The sequence below is a fragment of the Dermacentor variabilis genome, chromosome 11 (assembly GCF_050947875.1).
Source record: "Dermacentor variabilis isolate Ectoservices chromosome 11, ASM5094787v1, whole genome shotgun sequence".
Lineage (NCBI taxonomy): Eukaryota > Metazoa > Arthropoda > Arachnida > Ixodida > Ixodidae > Dermacentor > Dermacentor variabilis.
The window spans coordinates 114,616,150-114,637,613 of NC_134578.1; the positions used below are offsets into that span (position 1 = coordinate 114,616,150).

Consider the following 21,464-nt stretch of genomic DNA (forward strand, 5'->3'; position numbering starts at 1 on the left):
GCTCAGACGCTGTCGTTTTAAAAGCTGCGGGTCTTAGAATAAGTTTTAGGGTTCATACCCCCCATTTCCACCCCGAAGTCGCCCAGGAAATGATTGTCTTTCATTGGTGTCGACTGAAAGTTGAATCGCCTTCTAAATTCCTTTATTTATTTGTCTATCAGCAGTAAACATTCTTTTTGATGGCTTTCACATTGTGAAAACAGGAAATGAGCGGCCTGCTTTTTCGTTCTGTTGCAGATGTTCATGGCGGTGAACTCAGCAATCACTGGCCCCTTCGTAGGCCTTGTCGTACTGGGATTGACCGCGCCCTTCGCAAACAGCAAGGTACGCGGCCCCTGGAACGTGATTTGGGATAACACGACGTTTTTCGTGGCACTTCCAAGGGGGGCAAGGTTTCTTACCTTAAATATTTCTATGCCTGACTGCTTGTTCGCGAAAGAATGAAAATTTGCGGCCGACAAAATACTCTATGCTTTGAAAAGTACTCAAGTTCCTATAAGTTCATGAAATCCGGTCATTATCGAAGGATGTGGTTTGCTAACAATAACACAGGAAATTTTCGATCTTGACGTAGCATTGCAAAAGGCCATCAAATATATTTGTTTGAGATAAGAAATGAAGCACTATTTGTTTGCTATATTCTTATGAAAGACCTATGAAAATTATCAATTCTGTAATTTATATTTTTGTTAAAGCTTGCAATTCAACAACATCCCTTAAGAAATTTCTGATAAACAATCTTTCTAACATGGTTGGTGCTAGCTAATCGAGTGTTTTCACCCAATAATATATCAGCTTACTTCTGTCAGGTGCTGCAGTTATCTTTGTTGATCTTCGCTACACGCGCGCTTTCTCAAGCTCGCAAAAAAAAGAAAGGGTGTACACGCACTTAGCAGAAACTCCCTCACCAAACGGCGCGATATCAGCTGAGCGTGAGTTTGAGAGATTTTTCGATGACAACACAAATTAGAGTACCTTGCTATTTGAGGCCCGAGCTGGCTGGCTCAGGACTAAACCTTCCCGAAGCAAATATTCCCCACAGTATGAGGCATGTGTGCATATTTACCTTAATCAAATTCCATGATATTCACCCGGCGAGACCTGTAGGTAGTGTATGTCTTCCAGAAGCGTAGGAAATCAAAGAAAGTGGAGCATTCGAAATAAGTAAAATCTTTAGAGCATAGATGTAAAAAAAAGCAGAGAATAGATTGATAGTGTTGAAGAGATACGGCAGGTGGGACATGAGGATGAGCCGCACTGGTCATAAGAGGACGACGGAAGCGTGTCGATGGAGACGCAAGCTGCTCGATCCGGGACTCTAAGCAGGTCATAATGGAGGACTCTGGCGTTGAATAAAGTGCGGCGAAAGAAGAAGTCTTCACGTGGACTCGGTCAGGGAGCTGTGCGAGGCGGTTGAGGGCCAAGTCATCTGCAGCGGCCGAGAGAAGGCGGTGGACTGCAGAAAGCGCTGCAGGAAGAGCTCCTTGAACAGCGCACCTTGCGCGTCGACGTTGCTTGAGGCCAGGAGCCGTTCGTCGCATGCTGTTGAGCAGCTGCTAAAGGCGGCGATCTCCAAGCTCCTCGGAGGTGAGCCGGAGCTGCAGGCGTACCCTCTCAGACGCCGTACTGCGGTCCAAATTACTCTGCTACAGTTGCAGATACAGGAATTCGAGCACATGCTTCAGCCGGATATTATTCGCCCTTCGCCAAGCAGGTGGGCCTCCCCATTCCATCTGGTTCCCAAGACATGACCGAGTGACTGGCGTCCGTGCTTCGACTATAGGGCGGTCAACGCTCACACGGTCCACGATAGCTATCCCCTTTCACACATCCAAGATTTCGCAGGCCATTTGGAAGGATCAAAATCTTTAGTAAGGTGGAGCTTCTCAAGGCATATGGCCACATCCGTGTTGAACCTACCGATAACCCTAAGGCACCCATCACTACACCCTTCGGCCTCTTTGCGTATGTGCGCATGCCTTTTTGAGTATTTGCGCAACCATCCAAAGAGTAATACCCGAGGTAACGTGCATACTCCCGGCTGTATTTGCCTATATCTATCACATCCTCATCGAGAGTCCCAATCCACAAGATTATGAGCATCCCCTCCGGAAACTCTTTGAAAGCCTTCGACAATTTGGCCTGGTTGTCGACCTCCAAAAACGCGTGTTTGGGTCTTCCGAGCTCGAGTTCCTGGGTCACCCTATCTCGGCGGTGGGAATTCGTCCATTGCCCTCCCACGTCCAGGCCCTGCAATACTTCACAGCACCCACTACTCTACAACAGCTGTGTGAGCTCCTGGGCCTAGTGAATTTCTCCCGATACTTTATTCCGCACTGCGTTGAGCTTATGCACCCACTGACTGACCTTCTTAGCACTGCCAAGGGATCCTCATCCGTGATCTCCTCGTCTCCCGAAGCTCAAGCTGCTTTTAGGGCTGCTGAACAAACCGCCCCCAAATCGGTGCTTCTCAACCACCCGAGAGGCACCTAAATGCATCTTGGTGGATGTTTACAATGCCGCCATCGGCGCTGTTCGCCAGCGGCAAATCGACTCAGAGTGGCGTTCACTGAGCTTGTTCTCTCGGAAGCTCCAACCTACTGAGGCTCGCCATAGCGTTTTCTGCCGCTAGCTGCTCGCTATATACACCAACATCCAGCACATCCGGCACTTTTTGTAGGGCCAGCCAATTTATGTTCTAACGAATCATGAGCCTCTGGTGTATGTCTTCCATAGAAGCTCTTCCTTGTACCTCACACGTGAACATCGTCAACTGGCCTATACATAGCAGTTCACCGCGGAACGCAGCGAGAACCAGGTAGCTGATGTACTCTCGCGCATCACCTCCCTCGGCACTGCTACATCCACTGTGCACTGGTAACGTCTAGCTAGAGCGCAGATGAAAAACCCTGAGCTTCAAAAGCAGCGTAACCATCCCGGTTCCCTCCCTCTGCAACTCATTTCTCACCGGTTTGTGACTGGCTCGCTCTGGTGTGACATGTCAGTGGCTCCCCTCGGCCAGTTCATTCCGGATGCTTTCAGTCTGTGGTGTTCCAATGCCTTCACGACATCTGCCATCCTAGCATCCAATCCATGTAACCCCTTCCTACACTACCCTACATCTAGCCAAGCATTCACACCAATGTTCGCGAGTGGGCGCGTTCATGCCTCGTTTACTAGACCACCAAAGTAACCAATTTGTTTCTTTCCAATTTGTTGTTTCAATTTCGTTTGTTTTATGCGCTCACGCTATGTGCGTTATTCTGCGCGAATAATACGCCGCTTTGCCTGTTACCGTGAACTGTACTTTCCCTTCCTTTCCTGACAACTCTTTGTATTGCTTTAGCGCTTTTATTTGCAACAGTGTTTTGCAAGCACGTTATTATTGTAAACATTCTTAGTCCTCACATTTTTATCTCTCATATATCGGTTTTCCGTTGTCATTTGTTAAACGATGCCCTCCTCAATCAATGCTCCCCTTGGGGCCTGTAAGGTACTTGGAAATAAATAAATAAATGCGCCACACGAAGACTCCCACGCAGTCTTTCTTGCCACCGGACTGTCGCATTGAACACGTCCATTTTGATTTGGTTGGACCACTTCCTCCCCCTCACGACTACCGGAACAATGATTGACCGCTACACGCGTTGGCCCGAAGCCGTGCCCATTCCACACATCAGTGCGTAAACGGTCGCCAAAGCTTCAGTTCATCATGGGTTTCCCGCTTCCGCTGCCCCAGCATCCTGACCACTGATCGCGGCCGGCAATTTGACAGTACTCTCTTCACTTCCCTCAACCACCTGCGGACGCCATAGTAAACGCCTTTGGCGGACGCCCTAGGGACGTGTTACCGGCGCTCGCGGGGGCTGAAAGCAGTCTGCGACTTAGCCAAAGTGCATGCCCGCTCGGGCCTCATCTTCAAAGCGATCTGCGATGTTTGCAGAGCGTCTTAGTGCCGGTAGCTTCGTATGCACTGTGCTTTCGACGTTTCGTTCGCGTTGAAGCGAGATATGCATGAAGGTGAATTTGCTTGCTGCTGCCGCGATTCGTCACTCCGGAATTTCGACAGCGACTTTCGGCTCTCATCGAGCGAGATGTGTTCATTTTTATCAGTGCACGCGTGACATCGTGTTCGTCAACTAAGTTAAAACACGTTGGCCGGCTAGGGCCTTTGAATCCATGGTAGAATAGGTAAGCGCGATTGAACAATGACGTAGAAAGAAGCAGACACACAAAGAAAGCGCTGTATCCTTGTGTCTGTTTCTTTCTACGTCCTCGTTGAGTCACGCTTACACATTCTATCATTGTTAGTTTCGTTAGTAAGCGAATGTTTACAAGTTTATACGGCCGATAAAACTACTTTACTTGGTACATCTATCTACTAATTTGCTACCACAATCAGTGCTTCTCCTTTCGGGCGCAGCTTAGAATTTTATGAATTAGTCAAAGGTAAGCACGTAGCCTACAGTTCCTGTAGAAGAGGCTGTCGTAGTTTTGGAGACGTCGTGCAAGTGGTAGCAGACAACATCGTCGTACGGCAAGCGCTGTAATCTAGCCCCGCTTAGCTCTGGTGGCTTTGCGCCGTGACCGACGAATCGGCGCTCCCACGTGCGCAGTTTTTCGATGGCGGGGTAGTGCTCAGGAGCACACTGCAGCCCACCGTGTCACGTGAAAGAACCGGCGAGGGAGCCCTCCTTACGCTTACCCTATCGCTTATTCGGCAAGGCTCAGAAACGCCAGCCCTCCTAGTCCAACTGGCAGCGGGAAAACCAGCCGAGGTGTTCTCTCAGTCTAGTGAGAGCGTCGCTTTGAGTGCGACGATGGTTGCTATGCGCCGGACATCCAGCAGGAAGCTCTGCCTTCGGACGCCGAATCTCGGGCTACAATCTCCAGCTTTTCTCCACCTCGTTCATTCAGGCCTATATCGACAAGGAATGTACGCTCTGCGGCGCGCCTAGAGCCAACTTCCATCATATAATGCTCATGTGCCCTGAGTTCCAGCCACCCTCTGAGTGGTAACTCACCGATTTCGAGGGATGGGAGACCGAGATGTCGGTCTCCAGCTCAGCCAGCCAAACATGGCTGGTAGACTGGGCTCTGAGGATCGCCGTGGGACACAAACTCCCGGCCACCCTACACGCTCCTGAGCCCCCTCAGAAGTAGTGTTGGAAATAAGGCTCAAGTAATAAATATTTAACACCACCACCTCGTTGTTGAGAAAGCGCGCTTTCTCAGCAGGAATGAACGTACCTACATAGTTCGATACGGTAACAGATGCCCTGTATACACATGGCCCGGATGTGTATTCCTCGATTGACCATGCGATCGCTTGTGAGGCTTATATACCTGTTGTGCGTTTCAGTATACGTAGTTGCGAGTCAGCGCTCGTCCTGTGTCCTTTCGCTCCGTCGTCGTCTTGTTCGCACTGTTCCCATTACGAAGGACAAGAGGAAAGCTCCCAAGGTGTAGCGAAATTGGCAATGTGGGGGAAGACTTAGCGCGAACATAATTATGAGGAGTTACTTGACGCTGAAGGAAACAGGTAGCTTCAAGAAGACGCGGTGCAGAAAGGGGACCATCAGTGAAGAGCCTGAAGGAGACATTTTAGCTTTCATGATTGCAAACCCTCCTTCTAGCGTACATGATCTGAGGGGTGAGGCCGGCATCTCGAAGTGTTCAGTGTCAAGAGTTCTTAGGAAGGCTGAAATGCATCCGTATCACCTCTAACTGCATCATAAGCTGCAAGAAAAAGTCTTTCAATGGCGGCTTGATTTCTCAAATTGGATCCTTGTGAACAATGACGAAATACCAGATTTTGTTGACAAAGTGCTCTGGACAGATGAGGCAACCTTCTCCAGAAATTCTCAAGTCGACATACATAATGCGCATTACTGGAGCATTACGAACCCGCATTGGGTGGCGCAGACCATACGCCAGTACCAATGGTCATTCAGTGTGTGGTGCGGTGTCTTGGACGGAAGAATAATTGGCCCCATATTTTTTGACCACATGCTCACTGCTCAGCGGTACGTGAAGGATATCTTGGAAGGCCCAGTCGAAGATTTTCACTGTGATCGTCCTCTTGCGTTTTTAAAGTGAACTTCGTATCAGAATGATGATGCACAAGCTCACAGCAGCATCCTTGCCCGAGCCTGGCTTGACGAAGCATTGACCAGTGCCATGGCCTGCACGGTCAACGGACATGACACCTCTTGACTTCTTGTGGAGACATGTGAAACACCGAGTGTACTGCAAAACTACAACTACACCAGAGGCGCTAAAGGCAGACATTGCTGAGGCCTGCAGCTAGATACCGTCTTGCGTCATCAAAAAAAACTACATCGGACGTGCTGAAAAGGTGCCAATACTGCATTATGGCTGAGTGCGCCTTGTTTGAACAGATTCTTTACACATAGATCAGAGCGAGTAAATCTCTACAACCGTTATTCATGAAAAGGGGCATCTGTGAGAAACTTTTGCACGACGTGGAAAAGTCAAGTAAGTAATATCAAAGTACAAATTATCTACCGACAAGAAATGGACAAGAAGCTTAAAAGCAACTTTCCGTGTCAGTTTACAATTCTTCTTTTGTGACAAGCAGCTTAATTCACATGACTCTATCAAGCTTGTTATAATGCGTGTTCGGTTGTTCGGATCTTGCTCCCAAATTCGAACTCATGACCTTGTTAATTTTCCTCCGCATTCATTCTGCTAGCGCGAGAGTGCAATTATTGCCGCAGAAACGGCAGCCCCGCTGTGTTTCAACTGCGGCCCGAATGCACTGGGATTCGGGCCACAACGCAAAGCTCTGTCTTTGGCGGCACGAAATGCGCCAAGCGAGCGATGTTTTTTTACAACGAAGGGTTGAGAGCGCTGTAATCGTGGCGCATTCGGGCGCACAGAGCGCGCTGTCACGTGGTATTTTTTTAAACTACGTGGGCTTTCGTTTTTCCCGAATAAAAACGGCCATGCAAAGCCTGCCGCGTTGGAAGGGCCCGGGTTGGGTAATAATTGTGGAGCTCCACAACTTTCCAATTGACGCCTGAAGGTCTCAAGCTATATTTAAAAAGTTAATTTATCTCGACTAATTACTAAAAGAAAAGACGGGCAAAAAATTTCACTTTGAGATTACATAAACGCTAACAACATCCACACGATGTCTACGCATAGGGTTTTTGAAAACCTTGGTCCAAGTTAGCTGGAGCACCCTGTATATACTTGCAAGTTCACTTGAATGGAATGGAGCAGTAAGAAGCATATTAAATGAAAGGCATGGCATATGGTCGTGTTTGTGTTATGAAAAACGCACTGCATTACAAAAGAGAAGCTGCGGGAAATCGCCCACTCAGAATCATCATCATCATCAGCCTGGCTACGCCCACTAAGTCACGGCAAAGGCCGCTCCCTTACTTCTCCAACTGCCCCGCTCATGTGCTTATTGTGGTCATGTTGTTCCTGCAAACTTCTTAATCTCATCCACCCACCTAACTTTCTGCGGCCCCCTGCTATGCTTCCCTTCTCTTGGAACGCCGTCCGTAACCCTTAATGACCATCGGTTATCTTCCCTCCTCACAACATGCCCTGCCCATGCCCCCATTCCTTTTTCTTGATTTCAACTAAGATGTAATTAACTCGCTTTTGCTCCTTCACCCCCAATTTGCTGTTTTCTTATCCCCCTCAACGTTAAACCCATCATTCTTCTTTCCATAGCTCGTTGCGTTGTCCTCAATTTAGGTGAAACCCTTTTCGTATGCCTCCAGGTTTCTGCCCCGTACGTGAGTATTCGTAAGACAGAGCTGTAATATGCTTTTCTCTTGAGGGATACGGGCAACCTGCTGTTCATGATCTGAGAATGCCTGCCAAATGCACCCCAGCCCATTCTTATTCTTCTGATTATTTTAGTATCATGATCTCGATCCGCAGTCACTACCTGTCCTAAGTAGATATATTCCCTCACCAGTTCCAGTGCCTCACTACCTATCGTAAACTGCTCTTCTCTTCCGAGACTGTTAAACATTACTTTAGTTTTCTTCAGATTAATTTTTAGACCCACCCTTCGGATTTGCGTTTCCATGTCAGTGAGCATGCATTGCAGTTGCTCCCCTGAGTTACTAAGCAAGGCAATATCATAAGCGAATCTCAAGTTATTAAGGTATTCTCGTTAACTGTTCTCCCCAATTTTTCCCAATCCCGGTTCTGAATACCTGCTGTAAACATGCTGTGACTAGCATTGCAGAGATCGTATCTCTCTGCCTGCATGACGCCTTTCTTTATTGCGATTTTGTTGCTTTCTTTATGGAGGACTACGGTGGCTGTGGAGCCGCTATAGATATCGTTTTGTATTTTTACATATGGCTCGTCTACACCCTGATTCCGCAACGCCTCCATGACTGCTGAGGTTTCGACTGAATCAAACGCTTTCTCGTAATCAATGAAAGCTGTATATAAGGGTTGGTTATATTTCGCACATTTCTCTATCACCTGATTGATAGTGTGAATTTGGTCTATTGTTGAGTAGCCTTTACGGTATCCTGCCTGGTCCTTTGGTCGACGGAAGTATAAGGTGTTCCTGATTCTATTTGCAATTACCTTAGTAAATACTTTGTAGGCAACGGACAGGAAGCTGATCGGTCTATAATTTTTCAAGTCTTTGGCGTCCCCTTTCTTACGGATTAGGATTATGTTACCGTTTTTGCAAGATTCCGGTACGCTCAAAGTCATGAGGCATAGTGTGTACAGCGTGGCCAGTTTTTCTAGAACAATCTGCCCACCATCCTTCAACAGATCTGCTGTTACCTGATCCTCCCCAGCTGCCTCCCCCTTTGCATAGCTCCCAAGGCTTTCTTTTCTTCTTCCGGCGTTACTTGTGGGATTTCGGATTCCTCTGGACTATTGTCTCTTCCTTTATTGTCGTGGGTGCCACTGGTACTGTATAAACCTTTATAGAACTCCTCCGCCACTTGAACGATCTCATCCATATTAGTAATGATATTGCCGGCTTCGTCTCTTAACGCATACATCTGATTCTTGCCTATTCCTAGTTTCTTCTTCACTGTTTTTAGGCTTCCTCCGCTCCTGAGAGCATGTTCAATTCTATCCATATTATACTTCCTTATGTCAGCTGTCTTACGCTTGTTGATTAACTTCGAAAGTATTGCCAGTTCTATTCTAGCTCAAGGGTTAGAGGCTTTCATACATTGGCGTTTCTTGATCAGATCTTTCGTCTCCTGCGACAGCTTACTGGTATCCTGTCTAACGGAGTGGCCACTGAATTCTATTGCAGACTCCTTAATGATGCCCATAAGATTGTCGTTCATTGCTTCAACACAAAGGTCCTCTTAATGTGTTAAAGCCGAATACCTGTTCTGTAGCTTGATCCGGAATTCCTCTATTTTTCCTCTTACCACTAATTGATTGATCGGCTTCTTATGTACCAGTTTCTTCCGCTCCCTCCTCAAGTATAGGCTAATTCGAGTTCTTACCATGCTATGGTGACTGCAGCGCACCTTGCCGAGCACGTCCACATCTTGTATGATGCCAGGCTTAGCGCAGAGTATAACGTCTATTTCATTTCCAGTCTCATCATTCGGGCTCCTCCACGTCCACTATCGGCTATCCCGCTTGCGGAAGAAGGTATTCATTATCCGCATCTTATTCTGTTCTGCACAGTCTACTACTAACTCTCCCCTGCTATTCCTAGTGCCTATGCCATATTCCCCCACTGCCTTGTCTCCAGCCTGCTTCTTGCCTACTTTGGCATTGAAGTCGCCCATCAGTACAGTGCATTTTGTTTTGACCTTACCCATCGCCTACTCCACGTCTTCATAGAACTTTCGACTTCCTCGTCATCAAGACTGGATGTAGGGGCGTGCACTTGTACGACCTTCAATTTGTACCTCTTATTAAGGTTCACAACAAGACCTGCCACCCTCTCTTTAATGCTATAGAATTCCTGTACGTTACCAGCTATATTTTTATTAATCAGGAATCTGACTCCTAGTTCTCGCCTTTCCGCTAAGTTCCGGTAGCACAGGACGTGCCCGCTTTTTAACGCTGTATATGCTTCATTTGTCCTCTTAAGTTCACCGAGCCCTATTATATCCCATTTACTGCCCTGTAGTTCCTCCAATAGCACTGCTACTAGACTCACCTCTCTCGATGACGTTCTAGCGTTAAACATTGCCAGGTTCAGATTCCAATGGCGGCCTGTCCGGATCAAGGGATTCTTAGCACCCTCTGCTGCGTTGCAGGTCTGACCGCCACTGTGGTCAGTTGCTTCGCAGCTGCTGGGGACTGAGGGCCGGGGTTTGATTGTTGTGTTCATGTGGGAGGATGTGGCCAAGTACTGCACCAGGGTGGCCATTCCTGCACCGGTGAAGGAGTGCGTTACCGGTTTTGGTAAGCGGGATCAGGCCGCACTCCAGGCCTCTTTGCACAATTTTATTAACACGCGGATTTTTTTTCCTGTGGAAAATTGCGCGGCACCGGGAATTGAACCTTGGTCCTCTTGCACGCGAGGAGGATGTTCTACCTATACGCCACCGCTGTCCGCGATGTGCCCCAGTGTGGGGTAGCAAACCGGACGCTCGTCTGGTTGACCTCCCTGCCTTTCCTCTCTTTGCTATCTCTCTCTCTCCACATGAAGGTATCAGCTCTCGGTGCGCCTAGACTGTTTACCCATCGCATATCGCTTTGAACATTAGGCCCAGCGGCTTCGCTCAGCCGCGCCATATGCCGCAGCCGCCGGAGTAGAACTCCACCTTCTGCGCCCCCCCCCCGCCTACTTCTTGGCACGCAAAGGGAGATGGCGCGCTTCCTTCTCTCCTTCATCATTTGCGCGCGCGAGATCGAGCCACCATTGTTTCTGGCTCACCATCGCAAGCTTTCACTCTCAACCGCACGATGTTGGAGCCATTACAATAGATAGACGATGAGCAAAACGAGAACAAGGGGAAGCAGGTGCCAACGTTTCGACAAATGGACTTGCCTTCTTCAGGTCCACTTGTCAAAACGTTGGCTCCTGTTTTCACCTTGTTCTAGTTTTGCCCATGGTCGCGAATTTCCATCTCTCGTTTTCCCGGTGTTTTCCCTGTACTTGATATGGAGCAGCATGGCAACGATGACTTCGGAATGCCTGTAATGTCCATATATTTGCCCTCGCAATAAAACGCCGGGTGGCTTTCTACAAGGAACGAGTATCCGGCACCGTATTAGCATGCCTGCTAACCAAGCATACTACTGAACTCGCTATCCGCAGTTCTTCGCTTTCTGCGCACACTGAGAACAGAGCGATTGCTCTTGTATTACTCCAATGCACGCATTTCGGACAATCTGTTCAATTTATTCAGTCTATTACTGCCACTCAGTTACTGAGTGGCAATAATAGACTGAATAGACTGATGATAGACTTATCATCTCTATCACTTATAGACTGCAAAATGTTGCCGAGTAAAAAGTAAAAAGCATCCAAACTACATTGCTAAAAGTGTGAAGCGCGTATCGGAGAGCCAATTTGTCAACGCGGTCATGAATCACACGGCGACTGCCTTTCTGTGCTTGTTCCGTGTGCCACCGCAAAACCCTACCGGAAAGTTCTGAAGGCTTATCATAGTACCACCGAGAATCATTTAATTGTGGCTTCCTGCTAATCCCTTACAGGGGCCCTGAAACACGCTTTTATCATAGCAAATGAATGTAACTAGACGCGAGAGAATGCTTCATTGAATACCTGAACGAAAAATTACTCAATTACGGGAAGCACAGAAGTACAAAGCTACTCAACTCATTTAATTAGATTTTGCTGCAACAAAGTTTTAAAATTTCTACCGTTCATTCGGAATGCTTTGCAGAACTTCGATAAAAATGTGTTGCAGGGCTCTTTCAAGCGGGAAAGTATCAATTTTCCCTTCAAGAGTAATAGAAAATGTTACTGCGGTTCGTTCAAAAGAATATATCTGTTCTGTTGGAATTTTCCACATATCTATTCACTGTCGCTGCGATCGAGCCCTAGAGCTCCATGCATTCGTACTAGAAATGATTCCGCCTATCAGACTGCGCTCAAAGCTAGAGAGGCGTGACTACATGCAAAGAAGAAAATTATCTCCGCGCGTCGTGTAAGGAATTAATTATTTTGCCACCGTGGCCGCCTTCTCGTTTCTACAGCAAAGTAGACTGCAACGTCTTTGGCTGCGATTCTGTCTTTGCGATGGTGTCGTTTTTTCTTTCTTTTTTGGTGGCCACATCAGGATTTGAACGAAACTTAAGATGCTCGCTGCCAGCTAAGCGGTGCAGTTATCCGCCTAAAGCGCGTATGGGGACATATATGGCCTCAATCGCGGCAGGACGAGCGCGCCTCAGCCGTGTGCGTTCAGCAGTGTTCAGTGTGTTTTACGTTGGCGCGTAGGATAACAAAACACGCGTGGCTTAAAATTCAGGATACCGACCGATCGAGGTCACTGACCGGGGACACCGCCGGCCAAGTAAAGCTTTTCAACCCGACCCGAAGAGACGGGCTTCCGTCGAACTCTCAATTACAGAGACATATCGCATACTAAAACCGCTTGAAGAGACGATGACAGAAAGACACGTGCAGATAGGACATTGTCTTTTGCGCGGTTGAAGTTTAAGATATGTCTCGAAAGCTTGCGCAAACGGAAGTACTCCTCAGTCAAATGGAGCGGCCCGACGGACTGTGGAGAATGACGCAACACACACGCCTGGTTCGGCGAAGAGCCGATAATAGCGATGAGCGACGAGGCGGCCATGGCTGTTGCCGCCGCAAGGAGCTGCCGATTGTAATAATGGGAATATTTGCAGGTGCTCTAAGTGGAACGCCGAGAAACATTGCTTACTTCGATAATAAATATCGATCGTTTCTCTTTAGTATTCTGCAGCGCAACGGAACACTTGACTCGGGGCGTGAAATTTGGCACTCCACGTGAAGGTACGGGTTCAAAAGGCATTTATGAAATGCAGAACTTCTACGCGCTTCACAGTAAATCGACTCTAACCTTTCAATGGAGCAAGGCATCTTTTGTTGGGGTGTTCTGCCTTGAATTTGCTCTTTCTTTAGCCGAAGTGCTGTGTTTCATGTTCCTTATAGGCCATAGTGGTCCATGCCACGGAAGAAAACACTGCGCAAGCTTTATCGTTCAATCCGGCCTTGTTATTGAGCTCTTTTTGCTACAATACACAAAAGTTTAGGGTACACGTGCTTTTTTCTTTCTTTTCTTTTGCCGTATATACGTATTGCGCACGTTTGACGCACGTGGTACAGCTGTTATACCTGACTGACCTATACTTGCAGCTTCTGAAAATCGTAAAGGCCTCGCGCTGCCACCTTGGGATTAGTACTGATATGCGAAACCTCCGCCTAGCGTGCACAGTTGTGGCTCGGGGGCTTCGGCATTGTGCCATTGAGCACACAGGGAAGGTTTTATTCCCAGTCGGCGGGTGATCACTGCATTCCAATGGGACTTAATCAAGCGAATTAAATACATTCCTCGGCTTTACTAATGAATGTCAGGATCTCATGGTGAAAAGCACTCTAGTTGTGTATTACGAAATAATATATCCCACCTGAAGCTCTTTTCTATCCATCTAAACCGAAGAACGCAATTGTATTTGCATTTTCTCTGATGAAATGCGGCTGCCGCCGTGCGAAATTGAATCCGCGAGATTATGATTAAGAGCGCAGCGCCACGATCGCTAAACGACCGTGGCGGTTTATGGCCGGAATGCAAACAGGACGCTCGCATATGCTGCTTTGGTTGCATGTTCAATTATTCCGGAGCCCCACTTACTGCGGCTCCTACCACTGCCCATGTGGTCAAGGACAAGATCATGGGCGTTATAACGTAAAACTATTCCAAACTTTTCTATTCCAATTCTGCAATCAGCCCTCCATGATTTGTCAAAACTTTTTTCACCCCCCCCCTCATACTGACTGTCACGCGACGTCACGAAAACCGTGATAGGTCCCCATCTGATATGACGTGTACACACTGATTATGCATGATTTTAACAAACAAAAGAAAAATAGTTACTTATGATTCAACCCCTTTTCGCTTTAGCCTCGGCTATTGGTCAAAAGCTTTCGGGCTGCACCCACTTCACCAGCCTGTCATGCGACGTCACAAAACCGCAAACACTCACGCGTCAAAGTGATGTGTAAGCGTTAAAGCTGCATTAGTATGCCGAACAAAACTGAATTTTCTTCTGAATAGCCGCAGGCATCCCCGTTCCGAAAGCAATAAAAGATGGCGGCCGCCGATCGCTCAGCCACTGGCTACTCACACCTGTCCCTGAGAGCATGGGTTTATGTCGGTATGATAAAACATTTTGCGTGGCCGTGTAACGTTTTAGAGAACTTTCGGCACGTTTACGACCTCGTTCTGCCAACGCTTCTTTGCTGAGGATCCGTTTTAGCGTCATTCTTAAGCTTCCGTTGCATGCTGGCGCGATTGTCGTCGAGCCACCGCAAGCTAAGTAAACGAAAGCGGACCAATCCCAGACGCCGGCACCACCCTCTTCATCAGGTTATCGATTTTCAGTGCAGTGGCTCGGCCCTATCGAATCCCTCTCCACTTGAGCGTAATCCTCGCATCTTGTCAGTCAATTGATAAGACAAGCCGCTCAGTGTAGAACAATGTTATTCGTTTTTCAAGCAAACAAAAGTGACCACTTATGAACGAGGAGAGCGTCTGATTGGTCTGTTCAGACAACCCTGCGGGCGATTGTCCGATGCTTGCGTCTGCGGTTACGCAAATTTGACGTCATGAAATTGGAATAAAAACATATTGGAATAGTTTTACGTTATAGGGCCCCATCTCACCGATCAACTCGGCCTCCGATTAATGCACTTTATCCTGCGATCGGGCTGTAGCTGGCGCAAGGAGTAGGCAAGATTAGAGCCCCACGGTGACACGAAGACTCACCGCTTCACTGCCTAAAGGCACCTTTCACCTCTTGCGTAGGGTGCTGGTGTGACTACTCTGCTCATGGTCGTCTACCAATTGGTGCACATGTCTCTTCGGATTAATTCTGGTGTTCGGGAGGAGCGGATGCCTGTAAGCTTGGAGTTCTGCGGAGACAATGTGACGACCGCATCAGGAAGGCTGAATATTACTTTGCCAACATATTCAGTACGGTATGTGTCAGCGACAGTGTGCGTGCTTGCGTTGTGTGTGTGTGTGTATGTGTGTGTGTGTGTGTGTGTGTGTGTGTGTGTGTGTGTGTGTGTGTGTGTGTGTGTGTGTGTGTGTGTGTGTGTGTGTGTGTGTGTGTGTGTGTGTGTGTGTGTGTGTGTGTGTGTGTGTGCGTGCGTGCGTGCGTGCGTGCGCGCGCGCGCATCGGCGTTCACACGTACGCATGAGTGCCTCACGATTGGAAATAGTGGCCCCCGCTAAGTTAGACAAAACTTTCACCGAGAGGCACTTCCAATTAATGCTTTATTGGGATAATATTTTTGTTGTGACTGATTGGTTTACTTAGGATGAGAAGCGCAGGCGTGATGCTTCGCTTTCTGTAATGCGAGAACCAGAACGACATAAGCAGCGTCAATCGCATCAAACCCAATAATTTTGAACCGTTAACGAGAGCTAAGGCAATAAGGGATGAATAAATAACTGATAAATTTAACCAGCTCGTTTATCTTTAAAGACATGTACTCATTATGAAACAGCGGCTTGCTTCGCAAGCTCACCCAACGCCGAAACTGTTTTTTTTTTTCGATCCCGCGTAGAGCACCGCATGAATATTCTCAGCCTTTAATAACTCAAAAAGCGGCAAAGCACGTAATGTAAGGGAACTACTTGAGATTTTTCCTATTGGGCACGCGTTTGAACATTCATGCGACGTGCATATTGGCTTTGTTAATCTCTCGTTATCTGGATCCTTCTCTTTTTCATGGTTAGGAGCCACTTTAAAAAAAGATAACAATTGCTTTCTCCAAAGACGTTTGTGTTCACGCGTAATTTAACATATATAGCATAGAGCTCAGAACAGCTCGCAGGCAGCTCTAGCCTCTTTGCGCAATGCGATTCCTTAGAACGTAGGCCGCCTACGGGCTCTTGCCCAAGCAGTAGGGACATGCTGGGGCCACACGACAACTCTCTTATCAACAAAGCTCATTAATCATTAGCGTACAGTCGCAGTCAAAAATATGCGGCCCACGGCTCCGGGCGCAGGAGCGGCTGCGGGGCCACGACGCGGCGCTGCCATCTCCATCGGGGTAAAGTCCCTTGATAATTTGAAAGTACCGCCACTCTTTGAACTCTGCCGCCGCCGCGCGACCTCCTCGCCTCCTCCTCGCCCCTTGCGTGTCCCCCCCACGGCAACCAGTTTTGCCCCCGTTTTTCTGCACGACGATTGGTCTCCCTGCCGTTGCCCTTGGAAACGCACGGTTTTTGCGTTTTGCTTGTGTTTTTCTTTTTCGTTCGCGCCATTTTCCTCCTGAGCACGGCTGGCTCGGTGCTTTAGCTCGGCGTAGCGAACGTTGTGCGCAGTGTTTCTGGTATATGTGCTAGCGCTATGCCGGGCTGTTGCGCATATAACTGCAGCAAGAAGCCTGAAGATGGTTATGCCGTTTTTATAATACCACAACGAAAGCGTAACGGCTTGCGTAGGAAGCAATGGCTGCATGACATTGGCCGAAGCAACTTTGTTCTGACAAAGAACAGCCTTGTTTGCGAGCTGAGGAGTCTTTCTTATAGCTCGTAGCAAAGCATCCCGTAATGCTGCATTTTTTTATCATTCTTCCGGCCTGCTCACCAGCGTTTTTGTTGCGGTTGTCCTCAGTATGCTTAATATTCTGGGGTGGCTCCATCACTTCGCACGTCGCTAACTGTTGTTATTCAGTCGGAAGCGCAGTATTATTGATTCTGCTTTGCGCCCTGAAAAAATTATTGGCAAGTATCCCCGTAGTATTGTAGGTGATGAGCGTTCACTAGTCAAAATTGAGCTTTTTTTTTTAAGTGTTAAGGCGAAAGCCTTTAGATCTTTATGTTTCACGGTCGCGTTTTAAACTGGACGTATCACGTGACCCATGGAAGGCCAGAGGGGACCCAAAGCATGTCCACCCCTGTATGAGAGAATGATTACCCAAGTTAATTAATGAATCATTAGTGGTTGACATAAGGTGGATTAGGGAGGATTAGGTTGATTAGAGTGTATTAAAGAAGATTAAGGTGGATTAGAGTGCATTACGAAGGATTAAGATGCATGAATAAAGATTTAGGCGCGCGGAGGATAATTAAGGCGGATTATGGTGGATTAAGGTGAAGTGTTGATGAAAGGGTATTAAGACCGATTGGGGTGGATTAGGGTGCATGAACAACAATCCAATCAGTAATCAATCATTACTTTGGTAATCATTAATCATCTCTTATACGCGGCTGCACATGCTTTGGTTCGCTTCCCGCCTTCCTTCGGTCACGTGATATTTTCTGTAGCTCACAATGGGACCTTGAAACAGAGGTCTAAGGCTTTCGCTTAATAAGCCACACACAAAGGGATGTGTCACAAGCAATACTAGACCAGACGCACGAAGTAAAGCATCTGATCATGTGGCAGAAAAATTGTCTGGAGTATAGAACTCGCCTCAAAGCTCCCTTTAAATCAGTATACCCCATTCATACGGCTTTAAGAAAAAACCAACCTCCTCATAAACGTTGCCTCCAGCATTATCGATGCTGTTATTAGCATTTCTCAAAATTTTCAACCCCAATGGGGCGCGCAACTGGCCCAATATAACACGCCTCCATAGAATCCTGCGGCCCGTCCGCGGGAGCCCAGGAGGAATAGCGTGCCGTGCGCAGCCGGCGGGGGAGGAGAATCGAGGAGGAAAGCGCCGTGAGGAGGAGAGTGTCGCTACTTTCAAATTATCAAGGGGCTTTACATCGGGGTAGAGTAACTGGAAAAAATTTCAAAGTGCCGCATTCGTTTTCCCCGCGCCGCCGACGCGTTCATTCGCCCAACCGTACCACGTGCCTTTGGGGTGCCATATACCTTCCAAGCGCCGGGCGGGCCTGCTGAGTTAGAGCGCAGGCAGCGCAGGTTCCCTACGTTCTTTGTGTTCCGATTGTCGCGCTCGCATTTGACTGCAAGGAAATCATGCCTGGCTGCTGCGCCTTCGGATGCAGCAATCAAACTGAGTCTGGAAAGACTTTTATCTAGATTGCGGCCGGGAAAAATGACCGAGAGCGTCGTTCTGCGTGGTTACACAGAATCGGTCGGGAGAACTTCAAGCCTACAAGAACACCCGCGTCTGCGAGGTATAAGTACACCTGGCTTGTGCTTTTCGGCACTGTTTTAGAAGATATTTAAGCGAGGGAAGTGCACGCGGTGTTAGCGATGCTACGAAAATTGGAGTTCATTGCAAGGATCGTTCGCGTCTTGCACGGTTGACGCGGGTACACGTGTACGCGTTTGTTGCTCAATACACCCGGTCATTCCGTGCTCGTGGCACGCGAAGGCACACTTGTCGCGCGAGAATTCCGCGTCCTCACGTGCACCAGGTACTTGCATGATTTCTCCGCGCACGTGAGCGAGCTCGCGCCTCGAGTCACTCGACCCATATATGGCACTTGTTTTTCGCACATCGTGACGATCTAAGTCAATAAAAACATGGCCAATATGAGGCCCATGATACTTCCTTTTTTCCACTTATCCTTTGATCATTCATACATACGCATTTCGAGCTTGAATCCAATGTCCAGGGGATATTCGCAACACATGCTTCAAATTTTGAGCTTGTAAGCCGAGCACATGCAATGAACTGAAGTCAGCATACATATGTTTTATGTTGAAATGCCACGGTGCATATCCAAATCATGTCGTGCTTGATGCATAACAAGAAATACAAAACAACAGAATACCCAGTAGCTTTAGTTTCACTCTGTCACTATGCATGTTACATAAACCGCTCTAAAAGCACAAGAATTTTGTACATCACCTATGTAACTTAGAAAAAAAAAGTGCTGCGCCACCAGCGGGCGTTCCTGCTTTTTTTTTTTACACAGGCAGCAAATCTTGGCTGTCTAAGAAAACAGTCATAAACAAGTTGAGAAGAGTAGCCGCTCATGAACGCACTAGACAGCCGCGTCCATAAATCGCAATGTAGCAAACTCTCGCTCATTATCAGTGTACAAGAGTACATATACGTTGCTGTAATTACGCAAATGGCTCATATTGGCCTTGCACAAGATTTAGTGCGCAATATGGTCATCGAAGTTGGTTTTTACGCCTGCTGTGCACAGATCATCTTAGGATCACGACCAAACACCTGTGCGCACACGGCAGTCGCAGTGTGCCGTGCGTATACGGCGGACGAAGTCGCCCGGCAGAATCGAGGACGCGCGGTATCCGTTTACAAATTAAATTAAATGTATCCGATTTAGCTTGTGAAATTATACAATGAACGTACGTGCCTGTGACACTGTGAGGTGTTAGTTTCATCCTGCTTGGAAACATTCAGTAGAAGCCAACGGCGGTCCACGATGTTCATACCCAAAAGCACAAGGTTGCCTCAATCCGGCTGAAAGTGACGAAATGTTTCCTTCGTATAGCCCGCTTTGCGGAAGGGAAAAAAAACGCGTGCATAAGCTCCCGATAGCAGCGCTAAGCTGCTGCCCACAATCGTAGCACGCTCCCAGCAGTAAACACAATCGGCGTGCAAAACAACCACCGGCTGCGTTACTTCGCACAAAATAACGTTTTATTTTCGTTCTTAGCAACCATTATCTCCGGGCACAAAGTATTTGTACTTCAGCAAACACTCAACCCGATGTGTCACCGAATATCAAGCTCTTCCAACACGGCGGCCTTCCCACGACGCAGTCGGCTTGGAAAGTATATGGCGGTGGCCGCTCAGTGTTGCCAGTCAAATTCCGACCTTTGCGGTACTCTGAAATTTTTTCCAGTGATTCTACATCGGGGGCCTGCTTGGAGGGTGCACCGAGTGACGCCAATCTTCGCCCTCACACTCGCGCATTCGAGTCCAGTGCTCGATAAATTCCAAGTGCGGCGTTCTGCTGTTTCGCAGCTGACGGTGCGTTGGAAAGAGGGTTCGTCAGTGGGCGCTTGCCTTCCTCCCCGCGCCATCTCGCATCGCTTGCATGCACGCACCAGCTGCGGCAGGCGCGCGTTCGGCCCTTTGGCTCAGCGCTCTGAACGTATGCCTGGCAGTGTTAGATCTGGTTTCACGCTTCACGTTTACGTGCGCCTCGCGCCCGTGCGTGCCTGGCGTTTTAACGGACGGTTCACGTGCATGTGGGCTCTGAGACGCTGTGGCAAGGCATTGGTGCACAGGAGTGGCAAGCAAAGAGCCACCACTTTGTTGGTGTCGACGTCCGTCCTGACTGATCTTCCATTCTCGTTTAAGGCGAAAGCATTACTAGGCTGGCAGTGCAGAAACCGTCCCAACCTGCCAGCCGTGACCGGAAGACGTCCGCCGCCGCCGTGCCAAGAACTACGGCAGCACGGCAAACGAAGCAAAATGGAAGCACCCTCGTGTGCATTGACCATCAGCTGCGAAACAGCCGAATGCTGCACTTGAAATTTATCAAGCGCGGGAATCAAGCGCGCACGCAAGTGAGGCGGTCACTCGGTGCACACTCCAAGCAGGCCCCCGATAGAGATAGCAGCGCCGCGTCGTGGCCCCGCAGCCGCTCCTGCGCGTGAAGCCAGGGCCCACGTTTTTTTTTTTTTTTTTTTTGAGCACGATTGTACGTTTGTTATACCTTATGCGTATTTCCTTAACCAACCCTCTATAAACATATCGCTTTTGTTTCAATATCTTGCCAAATCGTCGCACAACACTATTTAACGTCGTTATCAGTTCAATAACTAGCTATGGTGCTTTTGCGCCATCCCTGGCACTTACATGTGCGAAAACAACGTACATAACTGACATGTCGTCATGAACTCGCGTATTTCCTAAAAAACATACATACCGAAGAAAGCGAATTATTCATATTTGACAATCAAGACGAGAAGACAAATGATCGGCCCGTATTGGTGTTTGCTCTGACTGCGAAGGGTGAGGAGAAATAATTCTTACAAGGGTAAGATCATGGTTTTTAAGAAGCTTTCAACGAGTTTCATCTAATCATTAAATCCACCGCAGTTTGGTATTTGGCATAAGATATTTAGAGAGCCAAAAGTGGTCGGTGTATGAAATGTATTTAATAGTTGACAGCAACTTTAGCATGCGCTAAATAGGATGATGGCGAAAGCCTGCGCCCTCACGAGACATTCATTAAATTACGTGGCATCCTCATCCAAACGCGCTGTTATTTCCGATTGCCTGTCTCTTTTATTGTTTTAATGCGAAAGCGTTATATGGCTCATCAGGCAGAAAATCCGGCACAACTTAAAGGTCGGCGGTTCAACTGCCACCAAATGCCACGGGTTCGAGTGCCTTAATTAACTCTGCTTTAATTATCTGCGCCTTAACGTCGCCCTAA

General features: G+C 47.9%; 1 protein-coding gene across 1 annotated transcript in view; it reads left to right on the forward strand.

Moving 5' to 3' along the window:
- LOC142563440 (sodium-coupled monocarboxylate transporter 1-like) overlaps window positions 1-21,464 on the forward strand; it is a 113,147-nt gene that overhangs the window by 57,825 nt on the left and 33,858 nt on the right. The window contains exons 7-8 of the mRNA XM_075673994.1: window positions 238-324; window positions 14,976-15,148. Coding sequence (XP_075530109.1) covers window positions 238-324; window positions 14,976-15,148 — 260 coding nt within the window. The remainder of the gene's footprint in view (window positions 1-237; window positions 325-14,975; window positions 15,149-21,464) is intronic.